At 37.7% G+C, this 22,636-nt stretch overlaps 2 protein-coding genes across 2 annotated transcripts; both read right to left on the bottom strand.

Moving 5' to 3' along the window:
* Positions 1-7,293: 7,293 nt before the first annotated feature.
* On the bottom strand, positions 7,294-8,049 carry LOC140918759 (uncharacterized). Its single transcript, XM_073363554.1, has one exon. It carries the CDS (start codon positions 8,047-8,049, stop codon positions 7,294-7,296), a length of 756 nt encoding a protein of 251 aa, XP_073219655.1.
* A 9,581-nt stretch (positions 8,050-17,630) lies between these two features.
* LOC140918758 (uncharacterized) lies at positions 17,631-18,077 on the bottom strand. Its single transcript, XM_073363553.1, has one exon. The coding sequence runs from the start codon at positions 18,075-18,077 to the stop codon at positions 17,631-17,633; it is 447 nt and encodes a 148-aa protein (XP_073219654.1).
* Between the last annotated feature and the right edge of the window lie 4,559 nt (positions 18,078-22,636).

Raw genomic sequence — 22,636 nt, 5'->3', positions numbered from 1 at the left:
AAATCGTGACCATCTACTATTATTGTGGATCGGGCTTACGCCTCAGGTTCTTATTGTTTTGAGTCGCGCTGGAATTGCAACGACGTCGAAGACGCGACATAGTGATGATTTTGGATTGGTAATCGGAAGCAGTGATGATTGATGCCACTCATGGATCCTCAATACCCAGCCACCTTCAGTTAGATTAATGATCAACTTAGGATTTTATTTAATAATTTTATTTATTCTCCTTTTCTTATTGTAATGTTGTTGTCGCAATGGAATTTATGTGTTTGAAATAAGTGTAATTGTTTTAGTCAACGTGAATTGTTCAGTTGTAAGTAAGTCCGTTGTGTTGAAACCATCTTATATAATGGAACAATTGTTCTAATCGTCACTTTTGGAAAATAATTTTACAATATAATATTTTACTCTAATTTAAATTACAGTACTATTATGAATAGTTTATCTAAAAATGTTTTGTTGTTTTTTGAAAGAAAAAAATTACACTCTCGCTGTTAAAAATTGGGGTGTTACATTGTGGTATCAGAACCCTGGTTTAGATTTCTTTGAGGCTGTTATTTGGGTTTTCTAAGCTGATCAAGAGTTGGGTTTAGGGGTATCAAGTAATTGGAGTCCATGTGTCCTTTGTGTTTTTGTTGTCTTGTGTCAAGCATGATATGCTTAAGTATTTATTGTTTCTTATCCGAAACAACGTGCCTTGTAGCACTTTAGTTGGAAAAGTAGTTAAAACATAGAACATTAGTCGACTTTGGTCGATGAATGTCTCTTAATTCCTTTGACGCACCTGTATAGGAATGTCAGGGTTGAAGTGAATCATGATGACATGGAATTTATGAAGTGGTTTCAAGGATACAGAGGCTATGTGGTTGGTGGTAACTCGAAGATGGGGGGTATGGATGGATTAACGTTAGATTGGTAGGCGATTTCAAGTAAAGATCTAAGTGGACAACTTTTAAAAAGAGTATTAGATGTTCGCCTGGTAGATTTCAGGATGAGACTGGATGAAGTTTGATAATTGTCAAAGAGATGTGAACACCATGGAATTGTGAGAAGACGGGGCTTCCATCTTAAATAACATTTGGTGCTTAGGTGTCAGCGAAATAGGCTTGCATTTAATTTAAGAGGCGACACACATTAGGGGTGAATACTACCTTGGTTAGATAAAGGACGCTTTGAGGAATAGTCAATACCTTGAGGGGTAAGGTCAAGCATTCGAGTTAAACAAGATTTGTGACTTAGATTGTTAAGTATGAATCTCATGACAATTATAGGAGTGAGACTATATATTTCGTTGGCAAGTGACAAATCTCTGTGTGGTTTAGGTTATAGTAAGTATGGATAGTGATATTGGATGAAACTATAAACGTGTAAGTGTGAATTTTGAGTGTTGTCTTGGTAAACATAAGGAGTTAAGCCTTGATGTATTGAATCACATGTTACTATTAAATGGAATTGGAAGTACATAGTACGAGAATACTTAAAGATTTTAGCAATGTAAGTTTTGAGGGTCTATTAAAGGATTAATTACTAGGGGAGTGTTAATATTTTGATAGGTCGGAGGAATTATTCGAGATTTGATTTGGGACCTTGAGATGGTTAATCTTTAAGTCAACGATTTAAAATCCACCAAGCTAGGTGGAGGACCAAGTGACACCTAAAACTTGTATAATCGAGGTAGTTGAGGTAGGCAACTGATAAATGATTCATGTTATGGATGGAAGTGTTTGAAGATTTACTAAAAATGTTGTGCTGTGATTAGAAGAGTTTTCATTAGTGAGATTACTAAGACGGTTAGAGTCAATGACAAATAAGACCTTGTATTGCATCTTAAGATGAAATGGATGAATTTAGACGGTGTGATGAGTATATGACAAATAAGACCTTGTATTGCATCTTATTGCAATGTTGTTATCGCAATGAAATTTATGTATTTGAAACAATTGTAATTGTTTTAGAACGTGAATTGTTCGGTTGTAACTAAGTCTATTGTGTCGAAACCACCTTATATAATGAAACAATGATTCTCATCGTGACTTTTGAAAAATAATTTTACAATTTAATATTTTACTCTGATTTAAATTACAGTACGATTATGAATAGTTTATCTAAAAATGTTTTGTTATTTTTAAAAAAAAAAATTACACTCTCATTGTTAAAATTCGGGGTGTTACATGCAATTTTCTTCAATGGCATTAAGGTGAATAGCTTTCTTCGTCCCTCATTTTCTGATTCATGTTTACCTTTTTTTTATTAATAAAAAAAAAAAAAAAAAAAAAAAAAAAAAAAAAAAAAAAAAAAAAAAAAAACTTTACCCTGAAATTAAGTTAAAGGACCACTAGACATAGTTTGTTTACTGAACCAAGTGTTATTATTTGACATAAATGTAGCTCAAAGTTTATTTGTAATCTTGTTGTGAGTGTATTATATATGACAAAAAAAATTAGTCGAATAAATGATATGTTGAAAGGAGTTATTATTTGTGGTTTAAAGATAAGTTTGATAACCATTTTATTTTTTCTTTGATAAAAAATTTATTATTAAAACAAAGTAACTGCAATAGAGACAAAGACGGGCTATCCTCAAGAACAAGAAAAATAACTAAAATAGAACGGTTGTAAAAAAGGGAACTAAGTAAGAAAGACTACACAATACCTTCACTTCTCAAAGGTGGTTACCATATAGAAATAAATATGGAAAGAAAGAACACAATTTTCCTTTTGTGAGGGCGAAACTATGCTGACCTGAACATAAGTCCATCCAAAGTACTAAGTTGGTTCTGTTTCTTCTGTTCTTCCTCAATTTAAATTTGCACCTAGAAATTTTGTATTGCAAGTCTTTCAAAGCATTTTTTCAACATTTAATCAATTATTTGTACAATGTAGGAATGCAATATGTGGATATGTGTATGCAAATTTGAAAGAAACAGTTATTTCAATCTACAGTATTGTTATGATATTGGAGGTTATAACACAATATTTCACATGATTTTTCTTAATTGATCTCTATTACTGATCTGTCTTGTGAGACTTTATATTTCTCCAACTTTTATCTAAATGGAGGATAATCTAATAGCTAGAGATAGAGGAAGATCAATAACAACAATAGGAAAAATTGGTTAATTTATGTAACCAACCTCATTTAGCAAAATTGGTTGTTGTGTCTTAAGATTCTCCTCCTCCACACAGTAAATCTTCAATATCATATTTGACATAAGGAATTGTGAAGCACCAACACTTCTTGAAACAAGCGTGTTGCTGTGTCCGACACGCGTCAGTATCTACACGTGTCGCTAATTGTCTGTTGACTTTTCTTTGTTGACCGTAGTGTCGGTCACACCGACACTATATTAAATATAACGTTGACATTTATATGACTTTAGCGTCCAACACATGGCGGGCTATCCCGTGGTGTATTTAACTTGCTGGTTATTGTCGTTTTCACAAGTTGAATTTGTAAGAATTTTATAGCGAAATATTTTTGGTGGTTATGCTAACCATTCCTCTTTTGCAGGTCCACTGTTTACTCTGGTTCAATTCTTCCCAGGAACCAGCCAACCCCTGCTTTGTATGAGAAAAAGAAAATGGTAGAAGAGACATCTAAAAGTTGGAGAGCAGCAGGAGAAAATTCTAGAAATCAATTAAGGGGTGTACAACCTCCACAACGGGTGTCAAGTAAAGAAGTTTATTTTATTTCATTTTTTGAAAAAAAGTATAAGTTACGACTGTAATATGGTATTTGTTTACGACATGAGGAGGGAGGATCAGAGTGAATACTCAATGATTTAATTTAAAAGCAATAAATGTACATAGAAGGATAAAATGTCACCCTTCTCAAATAGCTACAAAAATAGTTAAAGGAAACAGAAATGAAAATTAGCTCGGAAAAGTTCATCAGTAGGATGGGAATAGGCTAGGCCGTCCGTCAGGGGTTATGGTCTGGCCTACTTATGGCCTAGCCTGGCTGACCTATTTAATAAAAAGGCTAGGCTCAGGCTGTTTTCAAAGCCTATTTATTTAAATAAGTCAGACTCAGGCTTATAAAAAAGCCTATTAGGCCTGACTGACCTAATGCTGACCTGAACATAAGTCCATCCAAAGTACTAAGTTGGTTCTGTTTCTTCTGTTCTTCCTCAATTTAAATTTGCACCTAGAAATTTTGTATTGCAAGTCTTTCAAAGCATTTTTTCAACATTTAATCAATTATTTGTACAATGTAGGAATGCAATATGTGGATATGTGTATGCAAATTTGAAAGAAACAGTTATTTCAATCTACAGTATTGTTATGATATTGGAGGTTATAACACAATATTTCACATGATTTTTCTTAATTGATCTCTATTACTGATCTGTCTTGTGAGACTTTATATTTCTCCAACTTTTATCTAAATGGAGGATAATCTAATAGCTAGAGATAGAGGAAGATCAATAACAACAATAGGAAAAATTGGTTAATTTATGTAACCAACCTCATTTAGCAAAATTGGTTGTTGTGTCTTAAGATTCTCCTCCTCCACACAGTAAATCTTCAATATCATATTTGACATAAGGAATTGTGAAGCACCAACACTTCTTGAAACAAGCGTGTTGCTGTGTCCGACACGCGTCAGTATCTACACGTGTCGCTAATTGTCTGTTGACTTTTCTTTGTTGACCGTAGTGTCGGTCACACCGACACTATATTAAATATAACGTTGACATTTATATGACTTTAGCGTCCAACACATGGCGGGCTATCCCGTGGTGTATTTAACTTGCTGGTTATTGTCGTTTTCACAAGTTGAATTTGTAAGAATTTTATAGCGAAATATTTTTGGTGGTTATGCTAACCATTCCTCTTTTGCAGGTCCACTGTTTACTCTGGTTCAATTCTTCCCAGGAACCAGCCAACCCCTGCTTTGTATGAGAAAAAGAAAATGGTAGAAGAGACATCTAAAAGTTGGAGAGCAGCAGGAGAAAATTCTAGAAATCAATTAAGGGGTGTACAACCTCCACAACGGGTGTCAAGTAAAGAAGTTTATTTTATTTCATTTTTTGAAAAAAAGTATAAGTTACGACTGTAATATGGTATTTGTTTACGACATGAGGAGGGAGGATCAGAGTGAATACTCAATGATTTAATTTAAAAGCAATAAATGTACATAGAAGGATAAAATGTCACCCTTCTCAAATAGCTACAAAAATAGTTAAAGGAAACAGAAATGAAAATTAGCTCGGAAAAGTTCATCAGTAGGATGGGAATAGGCTAGGCCGTCCGTCAGGGGTTATGGTCTGGCCTACTTATGGCCTAGCCTGGCTGACCTATTTAATAAAAAGGCTAGGCTCAGGCTGTTTTCAAAGCCTATTTATTTAAATAAGTCAGACTCAGGCTTATAAAAAAGCCTATTAGGCCAGACCGACCTATATATATTTTATTATTTATTAATATTATTTATTAATATTATTTATTATTATTATATTAATAATATTATTTTCTATTTTAAATTCTATCAATTAGACAATCACTCAGTGATCATTCCATATTTAGTAGTTGTTTCATATTTCGTAATGATTCTATATTCGGTACTCATTCCATATTCGGTAGTGTTCAATTAGTCAATCAGTCAGTAATCGTTCCATATTTGTTTAAGAGGTAATAATGAGTGTATTTGTTTCAAAAAAAAAAAAACTATTATTTGATACAAAAAAAATATTTTTTAGGGTTTAAAGAATGTTTGTTTTATATTTTTTAAGAATTATTTTAAGTAGGCTTTTAAATAGGCTTCCAGACTAGGCCAAACTTTTAAAAAGGCCAGGTCAGGCCGGAAAAAAAGCCTATGATAAGCCGTAGGCCAGCCTTAGGCCTAAAAAATAAATCGTAGGCCAGACTCAAGCCTTTCAAAGCCTGGTCTGGCCTGACCTATTCCCACCCCTACTCATCAGCCCCTCTGCAATTTTATATCCTCTCTATTTGCATAATTGATTTAGGATGATTTGTTCAATTTTTTATCTCTATCATATTTAATAATTATTATGTAGGATATAATCTGTCTCTCTTTTTCAGGTATTTTATCTTTACTTATTAAATATCTAATTTAAAGATATTTATATTTTATTTAAGATTAAGTATTTAATTTGGATCTATCTTGGATATTTTAATTAGGATTTTTATATATGGATACTATTTAGGTGCCTTAAATATTTTAGGCTTTGATGATTAATTAAAATACGGTTTTCTTCTTTGGAAAGTATTTGATTGATTTTGAGAAGAATATTTCCGAGTTATCTCTAGAGTACACCGTTAAAGGAACTGATGGAAACAGAGGTATTAAAGAAATGACAGTAGCAGACTTATAGATGAAACAAAAAAAAAACAGTGAGGTAAGATGATGCTGAATTGGTATGATGAATTAAAGTATAGAGCAGAAATGCTCGTACATATGAGAATAATATCTCCTAACCTCCTAACAGAATAATCATGAATTAATGATTCACTTCCCCACACTCCTCTCCATCAAATACCCCTCTATCTGAATCACATGGGTCCGTATGCCACCTCACTAACCAACTTCGACTTTTTTATTGATATCTCATGCAAAAAAATATTAAATACTAAACTACCACCAATTCCAAATTAAATATCAAACTACCATTCTTTTTCTACTTTTTAAAATTATTCTTAGAAGTCGGTCTTGCCTCCAACAATTTCTCAACTGAATTTTTTTTTAAGGAAGGAAGAGAAATCGGATTCATGTACACTGATTTCTCACATTAATTTTTTTTTAATTATTAAATTTATTTTATTATTTATAAAATTATTTTTATTAATGGTACTATTTAGTAGGCACATATATAGGGAACTTGATCATTTAATATAGACACATTCACCCATTTTTATTAGTGGTACTATTTAGTAGGCACGTATATAGAAAATTTGATCAAATTAAAATTAATAAAGACACATTCACTCGCTGAGAAATAATGCAACACATTATTTTTTGTTAACATCTTTCTCAATAATAAATATATATTTTATTAATCAATAATTGTTATTTTAATTAAATAATTAATTTAAGTTTCATTAATTATTAATTTAATTTAATTATTATTTTAATAAAATAATTAATTTAAGTTTTATTAATTATTTAATTAAGTAATTATTATTTTAATTAAATAAATAAATACAATGTTACTTTTATATTTTATAATTATTAAATAAAATTAATTAAATGGAGTTCATAAAATAACAATATTTAATTTAATATTATAATTAAACATACAAATATCAAATTAACTAATTTTATTACAATGAACTAATTTCTATTAGGAGCATCAGTACAATAAGGACATTTATTTTTGCTATGTCCCTCGTTCCGACACAAACCACATCTCTTGGGGTTTGTGTTTTTCTCTCGTTGATCCATTTCAATATGAATACGAGTAGACTGTGGACGACCTTTTGGATCTCTTCTCATGGCTGGATTGTGGCACAATTCTATTCCATTGTATTCTGGGCAATATGATTGAAGAGGAATTGCTGGGAACTCTTCCTTGTAAACGTCAAAGATACATTGCAATGTATACTTATAAGACACATACATCATGTAGTCACAGTGAATAAACAAACAAGCGGCAATGACATGTGAACATGGATAGTGTAATGCTTGAAATTCACCACAATCACACCATCTTTTGTCGAGGTCTACCTTGAATGTCCCTACAGGACGACCACTTGGTGGATGAACCAACTCCTTAACTGTAAATATACTATGGGCTCGATTGTGAATAACAACTTCATGGGAATTTGACATTGCTCGTTCCTTGTTAAGATTTTGAATGATTGTATTTGAGTAAATCAAACCTGGTGTCATCATTTCTTGGGCCTGTGTCCCTCTTTCTTCAAATTTTGCAGTCACTCTGTAGTATGTTGCTTGCACCAAAGAACTGATTGGAAGATTGTGTGTCCCATTTAATACATTGTTCATGCACTCATAAAGGTTACTTGTCATGTGTCCCCAACGTCTACCTTCATCATATGCTTGTAGCCCATTGTTCCTTTGGAATATCATCGAGCCATTTCACTGCATCTTGACTCCAAGCACTGATTTGTCTTCTAAAGTATGTGATGTCTGGTTGAGTCATAGCGTATCTTGAATGAAGAAAAGTTGATGTTGTTATAGACAATTTGAAAACAAAAGTATAAAGAAAGAAATGTGTGTGAGATATATATATATATATATATATATATATATATATATATAATACTAACCCATGTTGGTTACAAGATCTTTCATTAGCCCATTTTTGAAGGTCCTCATGAAGTTTTGTGATATATGTCGAACGCAAAAGACATGATGCCAATTGCTGTTTACACGCCTAACAACACTTTTAATCGACTCATGTCTATCTGAAATCAAACAGAGGTTGGGTTGAGGTGTGACAAACATTCATAGACAACTGAGGAAGAAAAACCAAGCATCTGATGTTTCACCCTCAACAATGGCGTATGCTATAGGAATGGTATGATCATCACCATCATGAGCGATTGTGTAAGACCCATAATTTTAAAGTACCCTTTTATGTATTTTTGGTATATTTTGGATTTTGGCTCGGAGGCTTTTAAGCCAAAGTTAATAATATTTTGGAGTTTTATAATCAAAAAGGTATTTCGATGCCAATTAGAATTTCAATCCTTTACGGAGAATTTAAGGCGTTTCGGGTGAAACGGTAATTTAATAAATATCTAGATTTTGAGATATTTGTTAAGTTATATTTATTATATTTATATATGTTTGTTTGGAGGGAAAAAGAAAGGAAAACTAGAAGGAAGGAAAAGGAAAAGAAAATTGTATATAAAGGAAGGAAGGAAAAAGGAAGAAAGGAAAAGCAAAGGAAAGAAATAGAAAGGAAGGAAAACCTAAAATTTCCATCTCCTTCCTCAGGTTCACGCAAGAAAACCAAATTTCCATCCTTCTCCATTTTTCGTTTTCGTTGCTTCCTTTTCTTCAAGGCTAGTGACCCAAGGTTGGGTGAGAGTTAGATCAAGGTTTTCGTAACTCCACTCTTCCTCTTTGATTCAAAAACGAAGAAAAACGGTTTTGAGATCCAAACACAAACCCCTCCGTTTCTCCTAGATCCAAACCTCATTTCTCGAAGAGATAGAAGGGAAAGTTGCTCACCACCACGCTACGGTGCTAGTGAACTAATTTGGAAGCGGCGTTACGAGCGGAGATTTTACCGGAATTTCTCGCGGTACCGGAAACGCACGATAAAGCTAACGTTGAGGTAAGGGCTCCTTCCAAACTTCTAGCTTGCATTAGGGACTTATCTGTAGTTGTGTGGGAAGGAATTTGTTAGGGTTAAATGTATCGATTTGGGGAAAAACGAAACTAGTGCGTTATGGGTAAAAACCTTAGAGTTAGGTTTTGTTTATAGTGATGAATGTTTCGTGGTAAATGAAATTTGATGTATCTGGGTGTTATGTTGCGTGATTTGTGTTCGTTGTATTTGGTGTGTTCGTACTTGATGTTTGTTAATTGGTGTGGTTGTTGTGAATTATGGTTTGAATGTGAAAGTATGTTTGAATTTGTTTCTGTGGAATTTGAAAACCATTAGAGTTAAACGAGTATTAAAAATGGGGAATCTTTTAATACCTCGGTTTACTTAATGTGTATTTGAGGAAAATGTTTAAGTTAACTGGGCGTTGAGAATGGGGAATCTCTTAATGTCTCGGTTACTTAACTATCGTTTTTGAAAATCGTTTCGGTAAATGAGTATTAAGAATGGGGAATCTCTTAATGACTCGTTTACTGAATGTTTTGCGAGAAAATCGTTTAAGTCAAAAGTATATTAAGAATGGGGAATCTCTTAATATGACTGTTTGCTTAACGTTTTGTTTTGAAAATCATTAAGTTAAATCGGTATTAAGAACGGGGAATCTCTTAATGACTTATTTAATTAATGTTGTTTGAAAGTCGTTTAAGTTAAATGGGTATTAAAAATGGGGAATCTTTTAATATCTGCATTTGCTTAACGATTGTTGTGAATGGAGTCTGTGTATGCTCATGCATTTCATTTGGTAAATTGTGTCGACCCGTGATAGGTGACACCTTGGTAAACTGTACTGACCCGTGATAGGTTGTACGTTTACGATTTACTATTTAGTAATTCGTGTTGACCCGTGATAGGTGACACCATGGTAACTGTACTGACCCGTGATAGGTGGTACATTTACGATTTATATTTTTGGTGAATTGTGCTGACCCGTGATAGGTGGCACCTTGGTAAACTGTACGGACCCGTGATAGGTTGTACGTTTGCGATTTATATTTTAGTAAATCGTGTTGACCCGTGATAGGTGACACCATGGTAACTGTACTGACCCGTGATAGGTGGTACATTTACGATTCCCGCTTTTTCTTTTAGTAAATCGTGTTGACCCGTGATAGGTGACACCTCGGTAAACTGTACTGACCCGTGATAGGTGGTACGTTTATGATTTACGCATTTTAGTAAATCGTGCTGACCCGTGATAGGTGGCACCTCGGTAATTGGTACTTTGGCCTGCGATAGGCGGTACAATTATGATTTACGGCCCTTCGAGGAGGGTTTTGGTTTGGAATTCCGAGTCCATGCATTTTGGCATATACGCATTGCATTAGGGTGCCTGGCACGCGAGTCATGTTTGATTTGAGTTTATGATTGAGTGATTCGAATTTTGATTTATCGTGATAACTGAGATGAAGGTGTTAAGTGCTATGTGTTGTGTATTGTGTGTGAGTATGATGGTTATCGAACCTTTGTGTGTCGTAGTAATCGCGTAGAAATTGCTAAGTGTTAAGTGGTGAACTTGATTAGGAATGACTTAGGTTAATTCATGAATTTTTGGAAAACTGATCAGGGAAATCGATTTCCCAATCGATTGGATGGGTAAACAGGGACTTGGCCAATTCACAAAATCGATTAGCCAATCGATTTTGTAAATCAGCCTTTTTAAAATCCCTTTCGAAATCGATTGCCCAATCGATTAGGCCTTAAGTCAGGGGCTCAGGAACCAATCAATCGATTTACCAATCGATTGAATTCAGCCCAGGATTCTGTTTTCATTAAGAATCCCTCACCAAATCGATTAGGAAATCGATTGGCTCGAAACCAGGGGCTCAGGAACCAATCAATCGATTTACCAATCGATTGAATTCAGCCCAGGATTCTGTTTTCATTAAAAATCTTCACCCCAATCGATTGCCCAATCGATTGGCTCAGTGAAAATCCTCATTTTTAGTTGTATGATTAATTGCTCATGAATCTATCCATGCCCTGTTTTATCATGTGTTAATTAGGAGATCGAGAACTGCATTTTACCTTCATTTTCATTGGCAATGTACTGTATGAACTTTTCGCACATGGAAAATCCTGTTAAGATGCATGCTTAGTTAAAAAGTTGTTTTGAGCATTCAAAAACTTAATTGCTATGTGTTAACTGTTATTTTCTGGTTGGTGACCCTTTACACTATTGTGGAAATCTGGGCTTTGCCCTCAGATGAGAGTCAGGACGGCCCTACTGGTTCGTACCCTACGGACAGGGATGGAGATGGGAATGCTTGACTGCGGTTGTGTTAGGAGGATCTCACGGGGCGCGTGGAGATTACTCAGGGTGTATAGTTTTTGGTAGGATGATCAGATTAGGATGATGTATAGGGACTAGGGGTCCTTCTTTTTGGTTTGGAGTATTTTAGTTTTGGAAAACTGTACTTATACAAATATTATCAGTTTTATATCATCTTTGAATGGGTTCCATGTACCATTTGATGTTTATGTAGAAATGTTTTGGATTTGTAATTGGAGAAACTTTTCCGCTGCTTGTAAATTATAATGACTCAATTATTTATCCAAAAGCATTTCCTGATTTATTTCCTTGTTCGTTTTTAATTACTTTTAAAAAAAAATATACCCTCGCTTTGAAAAAACTGGGTGTTACATTGTGGTATCAGAGCATAGGTTTAGTTTTCTTTGGGAGCTGTGGAACCTTGGTTATAGATTGTAGGTCGACCTATAAGTTAGGAGTTGTTATCTGATCATGTGTCGGTTTAGGTGACTTGAGTTGTCAAGTCCAATTTAATTGTGTGTTGTTAGTCGGACGTTAGTTTAGAATTATTTGAAGTAGTGTTAAAACTCTACTTGATGATGGTTCTTATAGGAAACCATGCCGCCCAGAAGGAATGACGCTCCGAGAGCCAACGCTAGGAATGACCAAATGGCGGAGGCTATGAACAACATGGCTGCTTCTGTCGCTGCACAGACCGCTGCCAAGACTCAACGGGATCTTGAAAAGAGGGGAAGAGAGATCCGTGCTGCAGAATCAAGAGGGTTGGAAGACTTCCGTCGTTACAATCCTCCTAAGTTCAAGGGGGATGAGGGTTCAGAGAAGGCGGATCAATGGATCCAAGAAGTGGAGAAAATCTTTGATATGATTAACTGCCAGGCTGGAGTGAAGGTCAGCTATGCCACGTATATGTTGCTAGGGGATGCTGAATACTGGTGGAGGAGTGCAAGGTTGTTGATGGGAGCAGCCCACGAGGAGGTGAACTGGGAATCGTTCAAAAGAAAGTTTTTAGACAAATACTTTCCGATGAGTACCAGGACTAAGTTGGGTGACGACTTTCTGAAACTTCACCAGGGGAGCCTGACTGTGGGCGAGTATGCTGCTAAATTTGAATCACTATCGAGGCATTTCAGGTTCTTCCGTGAAGAAATTGATGAACCGTTCATGTGTCATCGTTTCCAAGACGGATTGAAGTATGAGATTCAAGATTCCGTCTTACCTTTGGGAATTCAACGTTTCCAAGCGCTGGTAGAGAAATGTAGAGAAGTGGAAGATATGAAGAACAAGAGGGCTAGCCGAGTTGGGAATTTTAATTCGGGAGGCCCTAGTCGGGCGACTTATCAGAATAGGGGAAAACAAGTGGCTAAACCTTATAATCGCCCCCAGAATAACAACGGTGGACCGAGTCGCCCAGGGAACCAGAATTTCGGAAGGCAAATGGGGCAAGTGCTTCGATGTTTCCGATGTGGGAAAGAAGGACACTATGCTAGTGCTTGTACCACTAACATCCCCATCTGTCACAATTGTCAGAAGTCGGGGCACATGGCAAGGGAGTGCACGGCTCCAAAGGTGGAACCAGTGGTGAATGTAGCTAGGGCTACCCGTCCTACTGCTAGAGGACGCATTTATTGTGTGAATGCTGAAGAGGGAAATCCATCTGGTAATCTGATTCAGCGTGATTGTGAGATTGCAGGTAACACTCTAACTGCACTCTTTGATTCGGGGGCAACCCATTCCTTCATTGCTATGGACTGTGTGAATCGCTTGAAGTTATCTGTGTCTGCTTTACCTTTTGATTTGGTTGTTTCCACGCCTGCTAAGACCTTAACCGTAAATTCAGCATGTTTACATTGTCGAATGACTATTCAGAATAGGGATTTCTTGGTTAATCTAATTTGTTTACCGCTACAATCACTCGAGGTCATCCTCGGTATGGATTGGATGTCTTATCACTATGTGATCTTGGATTGTGCTCGGAAATTGGTTCTTTTCCCCGAACCAGGAGTTGTTAAGTATTTAGCTGCTAACAAACTCCGAGTGTCGCTAAGTGAAGGGACTCATGAGTTTTTGTCTCTAGCAAATGTAGAGGCAAAGATAAATGTGGAAATAGAAGATGTGATACTTGTCAACGAGTATCGGGATGTATTTCCAACGGAAATTCCAGGATTGCCACCGGTAAGAGAAGTGGAATTCTTCATTGATTTGCACCCAGGAACGGGACCCATTTCAATGGCACCTTATCGAATGTCGCCATTGGAATTAAATGAGCTCAAAGGCCAAATTGAAGACTTGTTGGAGAAGAAATTCATCAGACCAAGTGTATCACCATGGGGTGCTCCAGTTTTGCTAGTTAAGAAGAAGGACGGAAGCTCGCGCCTATGTGTGGATTATAGACAGCTCAACAAGGCAACTATCAAGAATCGTTATCCTTTGCCACGAATCGATGATTTGATGGATCAATTGAGAGGGGCCGCGATATTTTCGAAGATTGACTTGAAGTCGGGTTACCATCAGATCCGAGTAAGGGAAGGAGACATTCAGAAAACAGCTTTCAGAACCCGCTACGGACATTATGAATACCTGGTTATGCCGTTCGGAGTTACCAATGCACCGGCAATTTTCATGGACTACATGAACAGGATCTTTAATTCGTTCCTTGATAAATTCGTGGTGGTATTCATTGATGATATATTGATTTATTCAAGGACCGAAGAAGAGCATGGAGAACATTTGCGACAAGTTCTTGAGATTTTACGCGAGAAGCGATTGTATGCCAATCTGTCGAAGTGTGAATTTTGGCTAGAGAAAGTGAATTTCTTGGGACATGTGATAACCAAGGAAGGAATCGCTGTAGATCCGGCTAAGATTGAGGCGGTTCTTGCTTGGAAACAGCCTCAGACTGTCACTGACATACGAAGTTTTGTGGGACTGGCAGGGTACTACAGGAGGTTTATCGAAGGTTTTGCTAAGATTGTGGCTCCACTGACACAACTTACCAGAAAAGATCAACCGTTCGCATGGACGGAGAAGTGTGAAGAAAACTTCCAGTTACTGAAGAGGAAATTGACGACCTCACCTGTATTGGTGTTACCGCAATCAGAAGAACCCTATGAAGTTTATTGTGATGCATCCCACCAGGGGTTAGGATGTGTTCTGATGCAACACAAGAAAGCTGTGGCTTATGCCTCGAGACAATTGAAGATTCACGAAAGGAACTATCCTACTCATGATTTGGAGCTTGCCGCGGTTGTTTTTGCATTAAAGATCTGGAGGCATTATTTATATGGGTGCACGTTCACCGTGTTCAGCGACCATAAGAGCTTGAAATATTTGTTTGATCAGAAGGAGTTGAACATGCGCCAGAGACGATGGATGGAGACTCTCAAGGATTTTGATTTCACACTGCAGTACCACCCTGGGAAGGCCAATGTAGTGGCGGATGCGTTGAGCAGAAGAAGTGTATCGGTGTCTTCACTAATTATGGCTAGACAACAAGAGTTGTGGGAAGCTTTTAGAGACTTGCACTTGAACGTAGAGTTTGCACCGGGAATTTTGAAATTCGGAATGATTAAGATCTCGAGTGGATTACTTGAAGACATTGCGAATTCTCAGGATGACGTCTTAATTCAAGAGAAGAGGAATCTAATAGTACAAGGGAAGACGACTGAGTTCAAGATTGGGGCTGATAATGTTTTGCGGTGTAATGGTAGGATTTGTGTACCAGAAATTACAGATATGCGGAAAACGATTTTAGAAGAGGCGCATAAGAGTAAGCTGAGTATTCATCCTGGGGCAACAAAGATGTATCAGGATTTGAGGCAGAATTATTGGTGGCCAGGAATGAAGAAACATGTGGCGGAATATGTATCCACTTGTCTAACTTGTCAGAAAGCGAAGGTGGAACATCAGCGACCTGCTGGAATGTTGCAACCTTTAGATATACCTGAATGGAAGTGGGACAGCATTTCCATGGATTTTATAACCGGATTACCAAAGACAAGGAGGAAGAATGATTCTATATGGGTGATAGTGGACCGACTGACTAAATCTGCTCACTTTTTACCGGTAAGGACCACCTATAAGGTAGATCAGCTAACGGAGATCTACATTGCTGAAATTGTGAGGTTACACGGGGTACCATCGAGCATTGTATCAGACCGTGATCCGAAGTTCACATCGCATTTTTGGGGAGCATTGCACGAAGCGTTGGGAACGAAGCTACGATTGAGTTCAGCTTACCATCCACAAACGGACGGACAGACTGAAAGGACAAATCAGTCCTTGGAAGATCTGTTGAGAGCATGTGTTTTAGATGATAGAGGAAGTTGGGATGATGTACTTCCGTTGATTGAGTTCACTTACAACAATAGTTTCCACGCAAGTATTGGAATGGCACCATATGAGGCTTTATATGGGCGCAAGTGTCAAACGCCCTTGTGTTGGTATAAAGACGGTGAGAATATGATTGTCGGACCAGAGATGGTGCAACAGACCACAGCTAAAGTAAGGAAGATCAAGGAGAAAATGAAGACTTCACAAGATCGCCAGAAGAGTTACGCGGACAAGCGTCGCAGACTTTTGGAATTCGAACAGGGTGACCATGTATTTCTGAGAGTCACACCTACTACTGGAGTAGGTAGAGCCTTGAAATCGAAGAAGTTGACTCCGAAATTCATTGGACCATATCAGATTTCTGCACGAATTGGGCCGGTTGCTTATCGGATTGCATTACCTCCGATACTGTCCAATATCCATGACGTGTTTCATGTGTCGCAGTTGAGGAAATATCTCGCAGATCCATCTCACGTGATCGAACCAGACACAATCCAGCTAAAGGATAACCTGTCGTTCGAAGTACCACCCGTGAGAATTGATGACAGGAAGATTAAGCGGTTGAGGACCAAGGATGTTTCGTTGGTCAAGGTGATCTGGAACCCAATTACTGGAGATGCGACTTGGGAACTGGAGAGCAAGATGAGGGAACAACACCCAGAGTTATTTATCGATGCATAGTTTCGAGGACGAAACTAATTTTAGGGGGGGAGTAATGTAAGACCCATAATTTTAAAGTACCCTTTTATGTATTTTTGGTATATTTTGGATTTTGGCTCGGAGGCTTTTAAGCCAAAGTTAATAATATTTTGGAGTTTTATAATCAAAAAGATATTTCGATGCCAATTAGAATTTCTCGTCGATAAATAAATTGAATTTAACTGCGGAAAATACTTTACGGTTAATTTAAGGCGTTTCGGGTGAAAAGGTAATTTAATAAATATCTAGATTTTGAGATATTTGTTAAGTTATATTTATTTTATATATATATGTTTGCTTGGAGGGAAAAAGAAAGGAAAACTAGAAGGAAGGAAAAGGAAAAGAAAATAGTAATCCATGTCTTGTTTTATCATGTGTTAATTAGGAGATCGAGAACTGCATTTTACCTTCATTTTCATTGGCAATGTACTGTATGAACTTTTCGCATATTGAAAATCCTGTTAAGGTGCATGCTTAGTTAAAAAGTTGTTTTGAGCATTCAAAAACTTAATTACTATGTGTTAACTGTTATTTTCTGGTTGGTGACCCTTTACACTATTGTGGAAATCTGGGCTTTGCCCTCAGATGAGAGTCAAGACGGCCCTACCGGTTCGTACCCTATGGACAGGGATGGAGATGGGAACGCTTGACTGCTGTTACGTTAGGAGGATCTCACGGTGCGCGTGGAGATTACTCAGGGTGTATAGCTTTTTGGTAGGATGATCAGATTAGGATGATGTATAGGGACTAGGGGTCCTTCTTTTTGGTTTGAAGTATTTTTAGTTTGGAAAACTGTACTTATACAAATATTATCAGTTTGATATCATCTTTGGATGGGTTCCATGTACCATTTGATGTTATGTAAATGTTTTGGATTTATAATTGGAGAAACTTTTCCGCTGCGTAAATTATAATGACTCAATTATTTATCCAAAGACATTTCCTCATTTGTTTTACTTTGTTTTATTTTAATTTCTTTTGAAAAAAAAATATACCCTCGCTTTGAAAAACGGGGTGTTACAGATTGCCATTAGTAAGGTCCCACGATACTTCATATAACCATGTTCCATCAACTGAAGCAACTGGTTTACAATGATCAAACCGTTTGATACATGGTTGGAAACTCCAAAAGAGGCGATGAAAGACAGCTTTGTTAGGAACTCGTTGGCCATCCTCAATAAAGGGCCCCACTTCAATATCGGTAACAGTGCCTGGAAGATAATGTTTGAAAGCAAGAATCCACCTTGGAAGCTGTTTATATGATTCCTCCCAATTGCCGTATATTCTCTCAATGGCCTTTTGTTTTGCAATCGATGTCTTTCTATAAGTAGTGGTATATGTGTACTGAGATCGTATATGTGCAATCAATACTGAAATTGATATTGTGGGATCTGCTGTTATCATTTGTAAGATGCTTTCACAAATAACAGTCGAAGAGAGTTGTTGGTGATCTTGTGAAACCATTGTTGATGAGCATGTGTGTGGCCCTTCTAGTTTTGTGATCTTCCAGATGTTTGATTTCTTTCCATTCAATATTCTACACCTCCACATACAATTTTTATTTTAACAATGGACAATCCATCTAGTGCTGTCAGAATGTGCAACGACGAAGCTCGTAGAATTGTGCATATGATATTCTTTTACACACTGCATTGCCACAACTTTTTAGGGAAATGTCATCTCCACTTGAAGATTGTCAGAATCTAGAACAAGGTAAGATTGGTTTTTGGATATAGAGTTGACAAATTCATTGTCAACGTAATTCATGTTGTCAGAGGTAACGTTGCAAAAATGTGAGGGGGGTCAGAGAAAAAAATTGTAGTAGATGGACATTCTACTACGGGTTCCTGATCATCATCATCACTGTCGTCATCGACAACAACTTCAGCAAGAATGTCATCCTCATTCTCACTAAAATCGTCGACTTCTTCATTGTGGACACCAGCTACAACACTAATAGGACCATCGTACCATGTGTTAAGGTCAATATCATGGGTGGATGTTATTGATCACTGTCGTCATCGACAACAACTTCAGCAAGAACGTCATCCTCATTCTCACTAAAATCGTCGACTTCTTCATTGTGGACACCAGCCACAACACTAATAGGACCATCCTACGGTGTGTTAAGGTCAATATCATGGGTGGATGTTATTGGGTGCTGTGACGATTAGAGTATGGACTGATGGTGGATTTTTGTTTCAATAAAAGGGTATGAAGATGGAATGGAGTTGGGATATGAAGAGGGTAAACTTACTTGTGTGTTGTCTCTAGGATCATCTATTAACCGTGAACAAACTTCAATTATTGAAATACCAAGGCATTTACTTGCTTTGAACATGTCAAACATCATATGCACATCATCATCTCCTAAAAGATTTAACGATTCATATCGAACATGTCCTGGCGCAAGAGTTATAGGGTATCAGTAAATAACATCGACCACCCTCTATGAGTTGTCTGGTTGAATCTTAGTTTGGATACATTTGATAAGTCCATCAAGTTTGATATTTTTTTTTCACTTTTACCAACGATGTATTTGCGCATGCAAAGACAACGCCTTCTACGTTGTCCTCTCAACATGTCCATTGTAATATACTATAACAAAAAACTCTGATGGAGCCATTTAGAATGACATTTGTTAGTGTATTCAATAAGTGAACGACATTACATATTTATAATATGTTGGATAACATCCCAATGATGTCAGCGTAATCCCCCAATCCTCCAATGATTGGTTGGTTCCGATTTTGGATAGGATAATGCTTACGTGTAAGATGACGTTAGCGCAATCTCGTACGATGACATCAGCGTAATCTAGTACAATGACATCAGGGTAATCCCCCAATCCTCCACTGATTGGCTGGTTCCAATTTTGGATAGAATAATGCTTATGTGTACGATGACATCAGCGTAATATGGTACAATGACGTCAGCGTAATCTGGTACGATGACATCAACGTAATCCCTCAATCCTCCACTGATTGGCTGGTTCCGATTTTGGATAAGATAATGCATACGTGTACGATGACATCAGCGTAATCTGGTATGATGACATCAGCGTAATCCCCCAATCCTCCACTGATTGGCTGGTTCCAATTTTGGATAAGATAATGCTTACGTGTACGATGACGTCAACGTAATCGGGTACGATGACATCACCGTAATCCCCCAATCCTCCACTGATTGGCTGGTTCTGATTTTGGATAGGATAATGCCTACGAGTACGATGACGTCAGCGTAATCTGGTACGATGGCGTCAGTGTAATCCCCCAATCCTCCACTGATTGGCTAGTTCCGATTTTGGATAGGATAATGCTTACGTGTACGATGACGTCACCGTAATCTGGTATGATGACATCAGCGTAATCCTCAATCCTCCACTGATTGACTGGTTCCAATTTTGGATAGGATAATGCTTACGTGTACGATGACGTCAACGTAATGCCCCAATCCTCCACTAATTGGTTGGTTCCGATTTTGGATAAGATAATGCTTACGTGTACAATGACGTCAGCGTAATCTGGTATAATGACATCAACGTAATCCCCCAATCCTCCACTGATTGGTTGGTTCCAATTTTGGATAAGATAATGCTTACGTTTACGATGACGTCAGCGTAATCGGGTACGATGACAGCAGCGTAATCGGATACGATGACAGCAACGTAATCCCCAATCCTCCACTGATTGGCTGGTTCTGATTTTGGATAGGATAATGCTTACGTGTACGATGACGTCAGCGTAATCTGGTACGATGACGTCAGCGTAATCGCCCAATCCTCCATTGATTGTCTGGTTTCGATTTTGGATAGGATAATGCTTGCGTGTACGATGACGTCAGCGTAATCTGGTACGATGACGTCAGCGTAATCGCCCAATCCTCCATTGATTGTCTGGTTTCGATTTTGGATAGGATAATGCTTGCGTGTACGATGACGTCAGCGTAATCTGGTACGATGACGTCAGCGTAATCGCCCAATCCTCCATTGATTGTCTGGTTTCGATTTTGGATAGGATAATGCTTGCGTGTACGATGACGTCAGCGTAATCTGGTACGATGACGTCAGCGTAATCGCCCAATCCTCCATTGATTGTCTGGTTTCGATTTTGGATAGGATAATGCTTGCGTGTACGATGACGTCAGCGTAATCTGGTACGATGACGTCAGCGTAATCGCCCAATCCTCCATTGATTGTCTGGTTTCGATTTTGGATAGGATAATGCTTGCGTGTACGATGACGTCAGCGTAATCTGGTACGATGACGTCAGCGTAATCGCCCAATCCTCCATTGATTGTCTGGTTTCGATTTTGGATAGGATAATGCTTGCGTGTACGATGACGTCAGCGTAATCTGGTACGATGACGTCAGCGTAATCGCCCAATCCTCCATTGATTGTCTGGTTTCGATTTTGGATAGGATAATGCTTGCGTGTACGATGACGTCAGCGTAATCTGGTACGATGACGTCAGCGTAATCGCCCAATCCTCCATTGATTGTCTGGTTTCGATTTTGGATAGGATAATGCTTGCGTGTACGATGACGTCAGCGTAATCTGGTACGATGACGTCAGCGTAATCGCCCAATCCTCCATTGATTGTCTGGTTTCGATTTTGGATAGGATAATGCTTGCGTGTACGATGACGTCAGCGTAATCTGGTACGATGACATCAGCGTAATCCCCCAATCCTCCACTGATTGGTTGGTTCCGATTTTGAATAGGTTAATGCCTACGTGTACGATGACGTCAAAAGTAATCTGGTTCGATGAAGTCAGCGTAATCCCCCAATCCTCCACTGATTGGCTGGTTCCGATTTCGGATAGGATAATGCTTACGTGTACAATGACGTCAGCGTAATCTGGTATGATGACATCTGCGTAATCCCCCAATCCTCCACTAATTGGCTGGATTCGATTTTGGATAGGATAATCCTTACGTGTACGATGATGTCAGCGTAATCCCCCAATCCTCCATTGATTGGCTGGTTTCGATTTTGGATAGGATAATGCTTACGTGTACGATGACGTCAGCGTAATCTGGTACGACGACATCAGCGTAATCCCCCAATCCTCCACTGATTGGCTGGTTCTGATTTTGGATAAGATTGCAATGGTTTTATAAATAGTCATTATGTTCATATTATTATTCACACACACTTTAAAGCTCTCACATTCACAACATACAATCTCCATGGCTCTTTTAAGAAATCAATATCTTCACAGCTCTAGAGATATCGCTGAGATGGTAAGTGATTGTAATCATCTTATGTATACATGTTTTTAATCGTCATTTTCATAACTCTAATATTAAATTTATTTAAAATGTAGAACTTGATTGAATGTCACCATCACTTTAGAATGGAGGAACCTAATGAAATGATAGTTCCCTACTTCGAGGAAGCTGGATTTTTTACCGTTGCAAAATTGGGATCTTGTAACGTGGACCCATCTTTGGTGACCGCAATGGTAGAACGTTGGAGAACAGAAACACACACATTTCATCTTCCAATAGGAGAGTGTACAATAACTTTTGAAGATGTTGCATTACAGCTGGGTCTACCTATCAACGGAAGACCAGTAACTGGAGGTGGCGCTTTAGATTGGGATGAAGAATGCCAACAACTTTTGGGTGTCATTCCTCCACAAAATCAAATGGTGGGCCAATTTGTCAAACTGAAATGGTTGAAAGACACATTTGCTCATGTTCCGAATAATGCAGTCGCTGAGCAAGTACAACAACATTGTAGAGCGTACCTTATTACGCTTGATTGGGGGTTTGGTAATCCCTGACAAATCTTGCAATAGAGTTCATTTGATGTATCTCCCCCTGTTGAAACATATTCAACGAGTTCGACTATATAGTTGGGGTTCAGCCTGTTTGGCAAACTTATACAGACAAATGTGTCGTGCAACCGCACCGTCTTATGCATGTATGGGTGGATGTACATTGCTCCTTCAATCTTGGGTATGGTATCACATGCCGTTCATTGCCCCTCATTGCACTAGAGAGATATCATTTCCA

This window comes from Cicer arietinum, chromosome 7, assembly GCF_000331145.2.
Source record: "Cicer arietinum cultivar CDC Frontier isolate Library 1 chromosome 7, Cicar.CDCFrontier_v2.0, whole genome shotgun sequence".
NCBI classification, from domain to species: domain Eukaryota; kingdom Viridiplantae; phylum Streptophyta; class Magnoliopsida; order Fabales; family Fabaceae; genus Cicer; species Cicer arietinum.
Note: the sequence above shows the minus strand (reverse complement) of the source record. Positions and strands in the feature narration are given on the sequence as shown.

What these genes read in the sequence shown, in the direction of transcription:
- LOC140918759 (XM_073363554.1), bottom strand. Translation starts at nt 8,049, where the DNA reads ATGATATTCCAAAGGAACAATGGGCTACAAGCATATGATGAAGGTAGA.
- LOC140918758 (XM_073363553.1), bottom strand. Translation starts at nt 18,077, where the DNA reads ATGGTTTCACAAGATCACCAACAACTCTCTTCGACTGTTATTTGTGAA.